Raw genomic sequence first — 13,815 nt, forward strand, 5'->3', positions numbered from 1 at the left:
TCGAAATATACAGTATACTTGTTGTACAATAAGAAATGTAAAACTTCTATTTATTTGATTTGAAAAGTAGTTTTTCTTTTTGTTCTCCCTGCATTGGCTCTCAAATAGATTAGACTTTTAATATAGCAGCCAAACAATGCAAAATCCTATTTACAGAAATTAAGCAGAACTGAGAGAATTAAATATATTAAAATACATTTCTGCAAATGAGTGATGAGTAATGGGTTATTTTTGGTGGGATGGACCCTAAAAATTATAGCTTTATAACTTCACATTTAAAAGACATATCACATTGTAGCAGAAGTACAAATCAGTAAATTATTAATATACAGTACATTTGGAAAATTAGGCTTTTGGGATAGAAATAAGGTAATTGCACATCATTAGTTTATTAAAATAACATTAAAATTTGTTTGTTTGTTTGTTTGTTTGTTTGTTTGTTTGTTTGTTTAATTCTCAATAGGGTTTGTTTGTTCTAAAAAAAATCAAGTCTTGGCTCATAGAAGTAGTAATAACTGGATTTTTATTGTGTACCCTGTCTACACATTAAGTTCAATGGTGTGATATAGATAAGTTGAAAAAAAGTAAATACCAGTGTTAACAATTAAAATAGAAATGTGTATAAATAAATGTACAGTCTGTAAATATGTAATCTGCAGAATATATATATATTTTTTTCCACAGTTTCTTCAGCAGTTCAAATTGGACACAGACAGTGATTGAGGCTGAAACTCAGTTCCTAAAACACTATTTGCTAGAGCAAAAGCACTATTACTAAATGTTTTTTTATAATAATAATAATAATAATAATAATAATAATAATAATAATGTAAGATGATATGTTAACCAGCCATTTGCATGTCTTACCAAAAGGCCATTAGACACTGCATGTTTCTTTGAGAACCAACAGCTAGGGCCTGGAATTAAATGTCAGCCCCTTATCACTGCCATTCCACCACCTCACACCATGGTGATGATGATAGGACCCTGATGTGAGCTGGTGGTCTAAGGCATGGCCAGGAACCAGAACGCTTGGTCTGGCTATCCCTTCCAATAATAATAATAATAATAATAATAATAAGTTTTTTTTTTCATTTGTGAAATGGATGGGTTTTTTTTTTTTGTATGTTTTTTAAGGAATGCTAACCTGTAGATCTACACATGTTTTGAATTTTACAAATTTTGAAAATGAGGCATAATTAAGTGGAACTGACCTGAAATTGTAGGTAATTAAGGATGAAACTGGATCACAGTACTCTTCTGTAGGACCAATAACTAGTGAAACCACACACTGACTGTAAGATTGGCAACCAATATTTTCACCAAAGACTTTTTCACAGTGACTGAATGCAGCTCTAAACAGTGGGAGCAGATGGCTGGACATGTCAGGTCACAGGTCAACGCAGTTCAAAACAGCTCCAAGTAAAGTCAGCAATGCTAAAGAGGCTGCAGTACAGTACTGTTTTTGGTTTTATATATATTATAAAAACAGTTATTGAACAAAATTGTGTCGTTCATGAGCTGAAGGCTGATGAGGAGCATAGTGCCTAGTCGGCTATAAGCCATGTATGACGAGATTGAGTGGAATAACTGTTTTATTCTATCCACATTAACTGGATTTTGAAAAACAGAGCACTTTTTTTGCAAATTTGATAAATAAAAACTTTATACAAAATGTCTGACAAAATAATTTCCGCTTAGAATGTAAATGAACCAGTGAAATGACAGTCACAATTTGTGAAAAATGCTATAATAATTTTTTTTCAAAAATAAAAAAGATACATTCCTACCATCAAATACTTTAATTCCATATTTTGTTGCTTTTTTTTTTGTATTTTTGGGGGGTTTTGTTTTCGAGTAGAGACAATCATACTGCAACTACATAGAGTTTTATGACGATACATTACTTTAAGACTTTCAACATTACAAATCTGTTGTAATTACAATACCTTCACAGTGTGTCTGATTTTCTCACACACACTGCAGTTTTCAGTCCACTAAAAATGTGAAAAGAGAAAGTTGTCAAGTCAAATTTTTCATAAATGAATCCTTCTTGCCTATTGAGACTTTCATAATAGATCTGCTCATGCAACACATGCTCATAAACCTATTTCACTGGTATAAACAACAAAAAAAAATCATCAAAGTCTGTCATTATGCATATTAGCCATGAAGGAAAACAGTGCACACTTCTGAGAATGTGCTGTTGCAGATTGGAGCTACTTTTTAACAGTTATGTCCCAGTTCCTGGCCAAAGTGCAGCTCAATGCAATAACTTTCCTCTGGCCAAAAAAAGGACAAAAACAGTGCACAATGAACATTTTATTGAGGTTTATATTGGTGCAGATTCCATATGGCACCAACCTCAAAAAGTGTTTAAGAGCTTTTGGCCACATTGTACCGGTACACTGTCTTTTTGGGTAGTTGATACCAAGCAATATTTAAAGAAAGAAAATAACAATTCAGGAGTTCACATTATGTGAAAAGCTCCTTTTCCTGCTTGTGTTGCAAATCTGCAAGTATGTCAGCTAACACTATTCATAGGAGGTAATTTACACTACAATATATGGCCAAATGTATCTGAACACCAAATCAACACATTCAGATATGCTTGTTGAATACCCCATTCCAGATTTAGTCTATTCATATAATTATGACCACTCTTCTGGGAAGACTTTCTACTAGATTTTGGCAGATTCAGCCACAAGAGCATTAGTGAGGTCAGGTTAAACGGCCTGGTGCATAGTCGGCATCTGAGTTCATCCTGAAAGGCGTTGAGTGGGATTGAGATCATGGGTCTGTGCAGGCCACTCGAGTTCTTCCACTCCAACCTTGGCACACCATGTCTTCATGGAGCTTGCTTTGCGCACAGGGGCATTGTCATGCTGAATAGGTTTGGGCTTCTTAGTTCCAGTGAAGGGAAATCTTAAAGCTACAGCACACAAGGACATCCTAGACTTTGTGGTAACAGTTGACAGAAGGTCCACATATGAGTGTGATGGCCATGTGACCACATACTTTTGACCATATAGTGTATGCATAATTACTGTTTATTATTCACACAATGCACTCAGCTTGTTCGTGTTACGATGCTTCACTACAGCCTATGGTGTGGTTCAGACTAGTACAGTATGTAGTGTAACATCCATGTTTGGATTGAGAAATGTTTTTTGTCCTCTTGTACACGTGAAGGTTTTGTTTTGTTTGCATGTGTGTGTGTGTATATATATATATATATATATATATATATATATATATATATATATATATATATATATCCCCGATTCCCAAAAAGTTGGGACAAAGTACAAATTGTAAATAAAAATGGAATGCAATAATTTACAAATCTCAAAAACTGATATTGTATTCACAATAGAACATAGACAACATATCAAATGTCGAAAGTGAGACATTTTGAAATTTCATGCCAAATATTGCCTCATTGGAAATTTCATGACAGCAACACATCTCAAAAAAGTTGGGACAGGGGCAATAAGAGGCTGGAAAAGTTAAAGGTACAAAAAAGGAACAGCTGCAGGACCAAATTGCAACTCATTAGGTCAATTGGCAATACGTCATTATCATAACTGGGTATAAAAAAGCATCTTGGAGTGGCAGCAGCTCTCAGAAGTAAAGATAGGAAAAGGATCACCAATCCCCCTAATTCTGCACCAACAAATAGTGGAGCAATATCAGAAAGGAGTTCGACAGTGCAAAATTGCAAAGAGTTTGAACATATCATCATCTACAGTGCATAATATCATCAAAAGATTCAGAGAATCTGGAAGAATCTCTGTGCGTAAGGGTCAAGGCTGGAAAACCATACTGGGTGCCCGTGATCTTCGGGCCCTTAGACGGCACTGCATCACATACAGGCATGCTTCTGTATTGGAAATCACAAAATGGGCTCAGGAATATTTCCAGAGAACGTTATCTGTGAACACAATTCACCGTGCCATCCGCCGTTGCCAGCTAAAACTCTATAGTTCAAAGAAGAAGCCGTATCTAAACAGGATCCAGAAGTGCAGACGTCTTCTCTGGGCCAAGGCTCATTTAAAATGGACTGTGGCAAAGTGGAAAACTGTTCTGTGGTCAGACGAATCAAAATTTGAAGTTCTTTATGGAAATCAGGGACGCCGTGTCATTCGGACTAAAGAGGAGAAGGACGACCCAAGTTGTTATCAGCACTCAGTTCAGAAGCCTGCATCTCTGATGGTATGGGGTTGCATTAGTGCGTGTGGCATGGGCAGCTTACACATCTGGAAAGACACCATCAATGCTGAAAGGTATATCCAGGTTCTAGAGCAACATATGCTCCCATCCAGATGATGTCTCTTTCAGGGAAGACCTTGCATTTTCCAATATGACAATGCCAAACCACATACTGCATCAATTACAGCATCATGGCTGCGTAGAAGAAGGGTCCAGGTACTGAACTGGCCAGCCTGCAGTCCAGATCTTTCACCCATAGAAAACATTTGGCGCATCATAAAACGGAAGATACGACAAAAAAGACCTAAGACAGTTGAGCAACTAGAATCCTATATTAGACAAGAATGGGTTAACATTCCTATCCCTAAACTTGAGCAACTTGTCTCCTCAGTCCCCAGACGTTTACAGACTGTTGTAAAGAGAAAAGGGGATGTCTCACAATGGTAAACATGGCCTTGTCCCAACTTTTTTGAGATGTGTTGTTGTCATGAAATTTAATATCACCTAATTTTTCTCTTTAAATGATACACTTTCTCAGTTTAAACATTTGATATGTCATTTATGTTCTATTCTGAATAAAACATGGAATTTTGAAACTTCCACATCATTGCATTCCATTTTTATTTACAATTTGTACTTTGTCCCAACTTTTTTGGAATCGGGGTTATACGTATATATGTGTGTGTGTGTGTGTGTGTGTGTGTGTGTGTGTGTGTGTGTGTGTGTGTGTGTGTGTTAAAGCTTTGCTTATAGAGAAGGTTCCCATGCATAAAGCATCACTCTATGGAGTATGGTGTGTATCAATGTCCTATGAGTTTTAGGAAAAAAATTTATGTGGATATGAACAAGTCTAACTGAAATATAACCAAAACATCTGACGAAAACAACAAGATCAACTAAAACCTGAGGGAAACAATACTATCAAAATATCACAACAGGATACATGTACAGTAGATAATATACTGGCAATCTACTGGAAACTGCAGCTGCCATATATTTTGCCACTTTTACTTCAAGTGCATGTTGTATCATGCAATCAACCATGATAAACAATAAATGCTTTACACCATGAACTGCAGTAGAATAACTTCACCAACAGATGGAGTAGTGTATCTAACATTAGTTATGTAAAGGATTTTATAAAATCCTTTTCACAAAAATTTGGAAAGTGGCAAAGTAATAATTTATTTTAATTACAGAACAGATGTGTGCTTTGGTTAAATGTGGAGTACATCTACAGAAGAGAAGAGAAGAGAAGAGAAGAGAAGAGAAGAGAAGAGAAGAGAAGAGAAGAGAAGAGAAGAGAAGAGAAGAGAAGAGAAGAGAAGAGAAGAGAAGAGAAGAGAAGAGAAGAGAAGAGAAGAGAAAATAATGTAGTAAATAATGTGTATTATTCTATCCACATTCACTGGATATGAGCAATTGTGCGCTCTGATTGGCTACTCTACTACGAGGATATAAGCTCATATACCATGCGTAGAGAAAAACAAAATGGCGGAGCGTGTGGCTGAACTAACCGAAGATGAAATAAAAACTCTACTCGAAAACAAAACTCCAAAAAATAAAAAAGCAACAAAATATGGAATGAAAGTATTTGATGGTAAGAACATATCTTTTTTTATTTTTCAATAATTATTATTATAGTATTTTTCACAAATTGCTACTGTCATTTCGCCGGTTTGTTTACATTCTAAGCGGAAACAATGTTGTCAGACGTTTTGTATAAAGTTTTTATTTATCAAATTTGCAAAAAATAAAAATAAAAAATACTCTGTTTCTCAAAATCCAGTGAATGTGAATATAATAACACAGTTATTTCACTCAATCTCGTCGTACGTGGCTTATAGCCGACTTAGTGCTACACATCTCATCGGCTATCAGTGCGTGTACGACTCGATTTCATGGAATAACTGTTAATGAGAGAGAGAGAGAGAGAGAGAGAGAGAGAGAGAGAGAGAGAGAGAGAGAGTTAAAGGTCTGTAATGCTCTTAATGCTGGTCAGCAGTGTGAAAATGCCATGTCAGTCTGGATAAAGATCAGTTGGCCTACACAGTGTCTGCTGTCTCTCAGGTCAGAGCGAGTAGATGCAGAAAATACTGCTGTACAAACAGATCTAAAAGCTAATTCATCTCTCTCTCTCTCTCTCTCTCTCTCTCTCTCTTTCTCTCTCTCTCACACACACACACACACACACACACACACACACACACACACACACACACACACACACACACGACTTGAGTGCCACAAATGAATGGATATAGTCCACTTGTAACCATGTGTGGAAACTCTAAGCTCTGGTCTTTGTCATTTCAAGGGCAAAACCTTTCACACATGAAATCTAACTTCATCAGGCAAAGAACAAATAAAAGGTCAATATGAAACACACATACAGTGAGCATAACATGGTTCTCCATAGAGTTTAGACTCTAAATCTGTATGGAATGCCCAGCACCAAGTGAAAGAGTGAGACTCTCATCAAGCCTCCTCAATCATGACCATGAACACTATTTAAAAAAAAAAAAACTATAATTGAGATAACCTCACTATAATTGAGATATTTATGCTACAGGAAAGCAATGCACATTAGTGGAAATACATTTAAACAAGGGTATTAGTGACATTAAGGCATTTGTGTTGTCCTACCTTACACTTGTCTTTGTGGTTGTTATTTAATCCTGCAGGTCTCTCTCTCTCTCTCTCTCTCTCTCTCTCTCTCTCTCTCTCTCTCTCTCTTTTATTTTTATTTTTTTAAGATCTGTGTGGTGTAACTCAAATGGATTGTTCCAATGAGCAGTGAAATAGGGGGATAAACTGACTGACTCAATGGTCTAAAAGAGTTTTAAGCCAAATTTGCATGCGGAACATTGATTTATTCAATATTCATTCAACATGTTTTATAATTTTATATGTAATATATCTGTGTTCTTTGGTATTGGTGATGTTTATGGCCTGGGTGATCCCAATACCAAAGTTCTGCTATAGAGCTATAATAGATGACACATTACACAGAAAAGAATGATATAAAAGGATAGTTTTAAAATACTATAAAATGGTGGTAATGTTACAAATGAGTAGATTATTTGCTTTTAATTATTTTTAATTCAAAATGTACTCAACTAAACATGACACTAAAGTAAAAGGAAGACAGACAGACAGACAGACAGACAGACAGACAGACAGACAGACAGACAGACAGACAGATAAATACAAATTAAATGAAGTTGAAAGTAATTCTACAGTAGGTTTGATGGTTTCACTTAAATTCAGTGCTGGTTTCAATTGCAGTTGGCTTAAAAGAAAATTAATAGAGGCCAGGGACAGTTGTAACATGGGATGGTTGTCACACCTTGAACTCGTCCAACCAGAAACAAGCTGGAGTAATTATACTTCACTCTGCACATGCTCAGTTAGTTTGTCTTTTTGCTTGCAAAAAAAGGAGTGACATTTGAAACTCCCAGAGAAAATTATCAGCAAGAGGATTTTTTTTTTAAAAAAAGATATAAATCGAACTTCTCTCTCAGAGGAATTTTTTGATACTGTCCTAAAATCAAATGTCTAGGATTCCAAACAAAGTATTATTAGAATCACTTTTTTACAAACCAAAAATAAATATCATGAGCATGTGTCAAATTAGCAGTCAGCCTAATTGGTGATACTGGGACGGTTGTAAAGCCTTGTTACTGTCCCTGAATTAAGTAGTCAATGACTTTCATTTATATTTTGAAAAATTAGATAGTTTAATTTATATGTAAATACCTTAGTAAATTGAATGCTTATGGTTCCCTTGTATTGCTTGATAGCCAAATATCTTACTATAGTTTTCAGAGGTCATTGCTTACCCTTGCAACTGCATGCCAACATCTTAAGCTACTGTAAGAGGAAAAAATAATTTTAGAAAAAAAAACAGCAAGAAGCAGAAAATCCAGGACTCATCTGATGAAGGTGATTTCTGCATTGTGTGCCTGGAGACCTCCAGATCAAGGGGTGTCTGGCTCCAGTGCTGGTCCTGTAAAGCCTGACCACTCAAGGACTGCACAAATGGAAGTGACTTTTACACTTTCTACAACTGTGACTCAGAAAGAGTCAGTCACTGAAGACTACTGAGTCGACCCCACCCCTTATTTTGGAATGTTGTCCTCAAATTCATCCATTTTGATTTCATGTTTAAACTTTTTGAGGATGCGTGTTCTACCTAAATAATGTTCTTTCATTATAATTGAACAACTTATCCTCTTTTTGTCATCCAGTGTGAAAAAAGTAATCATAAAAAAACAATAGTCACAATAACATGACTGCTGAATATATATATTTTTTTCATGTTGAGTATTTGATTGATTAATTATTTATGATTTAGACATGTCACAACTGTCTCTGTACACTGGGACAGCTGTAACAGTGAAGTGACTGTATTTAAATCAGTTTTGTAAACTGTACATATTTTATAAAACCACTTAAATACATTGTCTCAGTAGCTAATACCTTGAAGTTGAAGTGATTTATTTGGAAAATCACAAAAAGTGTTACAACCATCCCTGGTCTCCCCTACAAAGAAATCATTAAAAAAAAGACGAATTAAATGTCAAACTATTTTCACTGCAGTATAATTTCCGAGCTTATATTTAAACTGCATACATTACAAAAACACACTTAACAAAGAGACGAATTAAAGTGAGATGTTTTACAGCAGACTTTTTGATTGATATATATTTTAATTGAGTATTTAATAGATTTTGATGAAGTGGTGAGTTGCTGACATGCAGAATGAAATAAAATGTATTTAAAAGTTTATTTAAAATTTTATTTGTAGCCTTATAAGGAACATGATAGCATGTAGAGTGAGATAAAATTCTAATGTTCTTTCCCATTATGAGCTAAAGAGAATGAATTCAGTATTTTATATAGGGCCAAAATGGTTATTTTTTTAATCTTATTTTTATCTTTCTTTAAGAAAGCATTAAACACTAGAAATATGAACAATGTTAAATGCTTCATGAAATAACATTTCTAATCTAATTTTAATTCAATTGAAAAACTGAATAATTTAAAAAGAAACCAGGTTAAATAAAACAATTGAAAAAATTAAACTACACACAATCAGAATAAAAGTTCAGTTCATAAATTATTATAAATAGTATTATTTTAATCATATAAACTAGTCAAGTACGTAAACGAAGCATTTCAACATTAGATTTTTTTCCGTTTTTGTAAACGAGTTTGTTTGTTTGTTTGTTTGTTTGTTTGTTTGTTTGTTTGTTATGCACGATTCTGAAAAATTATTTAGCCATTAGAGTTCATGAATCAGCTGGGGTTTTTTTAATTATTACTTTTTTCATTTCAGAATGACGGACAAAAAAAGGAAAAAAGAGATAAAGAACTGCCATGAGCTTTCTTAAATGTTCCTGTTTTGCATGAAATAAATTCTGCTGAACACACGCGCTTTGTTTACATGTTTTTAAGAGCTGACTTTATTGCATTTCCTGAACACAGGCCAAAACGTTTAACTTGCTGTCAATCAGATGTCTGATATCAATCAGACCCAAGTCCAAGTCTTTGCACTTATTTGTGCTATCAGGAGCATTCATGAGGCTTCTGCTTTTAAAATTAGAAGAATTAGAGCTGATGATGGTTTTAGTTTTGTTGACATGCAGTGACAGAAGCAAGATGTCGCATGTCATTAAAGAAGGAATAATCATAATGATATGTTTATTATCAGGCAAATTACCAAGAGTCGAGAAGAATTCCGGGAATCCTATTAGTGCACCTTTTTTTAAAATCCGAAGAGTTTCAGTTCATTAAAAGCTCGAGAAATCGCAGTAGCCTACATTTCAGTGTAATGGGTCAGTGACTGGAAATAAACAGACTGGAGATGGAATAGGAGCATGGAGCCTAGTCTACAGGTTAAAATTATATATATATATATATATATATATATATATATATATATATATATATATATATATATATATATCCATTATCTGTAGCCGCTTATCCTGTCCTACAGGGTCGTGGGCAAGCTGGAGCCTATCCCAGCTGACTACGGGCGAAAGGCGGGGTACACCCTGGACAAGTCACCAGGTCATCACAGGGCTGACACATAGACACAGACAACCATTCACACTCACATTCACACCTACGGTCAATTTAGAGTCACCAGTTAACCTAACCTGCATGTCTTTGAAGGAAACTGGAGGAAACCCACGCAGACATGGAGAGAACATACAAACTCCACACAGAAAGGCCCTCATCGGCCGCTGGGCTCGAACCCAAGACCTTTTTGCTGTGAGGCGGCAGTAATAACTACAGCACCGTACCGCCATATATATATATATATATATATATATATATATATATATATATATATTAGAATATATGAATACATACTGAAGAAAAATGTTTTCATTAAATGGCATGTACATGTGTCCAGGTTATGGCAGCGCAACACCGGAGTTCCTTTTCGGCATAACGCGTTTATGACGTCACATCGCAGCCAGCCAATAGGCGGTCAGAATCCGGCTCCACGCGCAGCCTCGCTTACTGTCTAAGGAAGTATATTTGATTTGCTTCTTAATTGACCCAGATAAAGCCTCACTGACGGGGATCCTCCGACCCCCAGGCGCTATCAAACACACAGGACGGATTTTACCGACAGTAATAGCCTTTTTATCCAATTTACCGGTGTGATCGTCCAAAAACGGGGCGTTCTCGAGTTGCTATCTCTCTGCCAGGACTTAATCTCCCTCAACCATGGTGCAACTGGGAGATCGTGAGGAAACAGCTTCGTTATTTTGTGCATGAGTCTCTCTCTCATACTCACACACACATATGAACTTGGGCTATATCTGGATTTTACACGAAGGAGAAAAGATGCCTGATAAAATCGCAGAGAGTCACACTTCGATGCAGTCACGAGGATCTTCGTTTTTTATCGAGAACTTGCTTGGCTCAGATCGAACCGAACCTCCTCCTGTATGTCCTGTCAAACACATCCGAGATGGCGAGGGACTCAGAGAGACGATACACACACCGGTGTACCAGCAACACCAAGAAGCGTGTCATGAAGAGTCCAGTACACACTCCAGAATGGAAATGTGTCGAAAAGGCTCACCGTCGCTCTGGTACGGAAGGGACTCCCTGAATCTCGGGACTCTAGAGACATCTGATAGTGAGTAAACAAAGCCTCAAATACACCGTAAGGGCTGATTTTACCTATACAGGAATGATGAGATTTATTAGTCATGGTGATTGAGTTTTCCAAAATCACTGCAACTCAAAAAAAAAAAATCACTGTGACATTTTTGGGACATAATCAGTCATTATTTTAAACAAAATGCTTGTGAGCAGTAACATCTTGTGGAATGGCAGTGTAAATTATAAATATATTACTGCAGCTATAATGTCAGTGTTCTGCATCTCAGAACAAATCCAGCAATTAAATACCTAGATTATTATTATTATTATTATTATTATTATTATTATTATTATTATTATTATTATTATGCCAGTAACATAGAACCATCATTCTAGCCTAATGGATATAATGTCCAACGAGCACTAGTGTTCACCCAGCTCTGGATGAATTAATTCAACACTTTAAGACTCAAATTCATCGTTTGTTCTGAAGCCCAGGAAGCAATTAAACTCCTGGCGCGTTCACATTACAGTTATGTCTCATAACACAGGAAGTATACGTGCGGCATCTAAACCTGGAGATGAGAATTCACACACTGAACACATGAGCAGTGGATGTAGGCCTAATGTTCACGAGTCATACCGACTTTGGGCAGCTGAGACAGAATATAATATCTAAAATGACCAACTAGCCTATGAATGCATATATATATATATATATATATATAAAATTATTATTATTATTATTATTATTATTATTTTGTGGGGGGAGTAAAGAAACACAAAGCTACTTCTCTTGTTTGGGGATGCTGTGTGTAAATAGGTATTACTGCAAATAAGGCATGAAGGTGAAGTAATATAAAAAGTGAATACGCCTTAAAAAAAAGTGCAATTTCACCACTGTTAGCCTGTTCAAAATGACTAAAACGTAGCAGATGCAAAAAATGCATTTGTCCTTAGAAAAAATGAGCCAAACACAGAATTTCATATATATATATATATATATATATATATATATATATATATATATATATATATATAAGTTTTTTTTATTTATTTCATTTTGACCCGAGCAGAACACAAGGGGTTAACAGAGGGGTTAAAGGCAGAGAGTAAAAGCATCCAGAGGAGAAATCGTGCTTGTGTTCGTGATTACTCTCTCTGCCTATAATAACACACATGACTGTTATTGTTTAGGTCCGAGGGAGGAAACCCGCAGTTCATATGAACACATCGACTCGGTGTCCAGCGACAGGGATTCCCCGATCGGGTGTGAAACTGCGTGCACAGACCGCGCGCGCAAAGCGGCGGACAGAAACATGGCGGATGAGCGCGCGCATCCTGACACCACCGATTCGTGCGGCTCAGTGAGAAAGAAGAAAACCCGGACCGTGTTCAGCAGAAGTCAGGTGTTCCAGCTGGAGTCCACATTCGACGTGAAGCGCTACCTGAGCAGCTCAGAGCGCGCGGGCCTCGCCGCGTCCCTGCACCTCACCGAGACCCAGGTGAAGATCTGGTTCCAGAACCGGCGCAATAAGTGGAAGAGACAACTGGCGGCCGAACTGGAGGCTACTAACGGGTCGCACTCATCTCAGCGCATTGTTCGCGTCCCCATTCTGTACCATGAGGGCGCCACGCTGGGTCTCAACGTGCCGCAAGTGTCGCCTCCTATCGTGGGCTTTACGAGCTCAGTGAACTACCCACTCACTAATTTCACTCACTCCATGAGTCTGCTCAGATCACAGCTCACAGGACTTGTTTAACTAACCTCACGGACTAAAAGATGGACAATCATACACGATCGCCCTTACGAAAATCTACCATGGTTTTTATGTAGTAACCATGATTCTACCACGGTATCTCATGGTTATTCTAAGTACTATGAACCAACCATGGTATTACTATGGTTCATCCATGGTAGTAACCATGGTTCTACTATGGTATTTCATGGTGATTCTAAGTACTATGAACCAACCATAGCATTACTGTGGTTTATCCATAGTACTGCAGTAGCTGTGGTAGCATCATAGTTGTATGTGTAATAGGTCATAGTAACTACGAAATTAGTTTAAAAAGGGATAGTATGGTTTTTAAAAGGATGCACTAACTGTAGTATTACCATGCTTTCGTCCAACAGTCAATGCTGTAGAGAAGGATCTCGATTAACAGCCCAGATACATTAACATTTACTTAGAACCTAAAAATTTAAGTGAACATTGAGGTAAAATGCACCATGGTTTTCATGGTTACCCAAAAAACCATGAAAACCATGAATAACTATAAACCATGGTAAAACCATGGTTAGTTTTCATAGTAAAACCATGGTTAATTTTCGTAAGGGCGGTTTTCTCTTATCTTATAACTGAAGTGCAATAACACACACACACACACACACACACACACACACACACACACACACACACACACACACGGCCACAGAAAACTACAACCATCCAAAGATCTCACATATTA

The 13,815-nt window shown here is 36.6% G+C and overlaps 1 protein-coding gene across 1 annotated transcript; it reads left to right on the forward strand.

Annotated features, from left to right (window-relative positions):
• Positions 1-11,079: 11,079 nt before the first annotated feature.
• hmx1 (H6 family homeobox 1) lies at positions 11,080-13,106 on the forward strand. Its single transcript, XM_060924863.1, has 2 exons — positions 11,080-11,377; positions 12,541-13,106. Exons 1-2 carry the CDS (start codon positions 11,080-11,082, stop codon positions 13,104-13,106), a joined length of 864 nt encoding a protein of 287 aa, XP_060780846.1.
• The last annotated feature ends 709 nt before the right edge of the window (positions 13,107-13,815 follow it).

This window comes from Neoarius graeffei, chromosome 7 (assembly GCF_027579695.1).
Source record: "Neoarius graeffei isolate fNeoGra1 chromosome 7, fNeoGra1.pri, whole genome shotgun sequence".
Lineage (NCBI taxonomy): Eukaryota > Metazoa > Chordata > Actinopteri > Siluriformes > Ariidae > Neoarius > Neoarius graeffei.

Coding starts and splice junctions, on each gene's coding strand:
- hmx1 (XM_060924863.1), top strand. CDS start 11,080: ATGCCTGATAAAATCGCAGAGAGTCACACTTCGATGCAGTCACGAGGA. Junction 11,378..12,540: donor GACTCTAGAGACATCTGATA/GTGAGTAAACAA, acceptor GTTATTGTTTAG/GTCCGAGGGAGGAAACCCGC.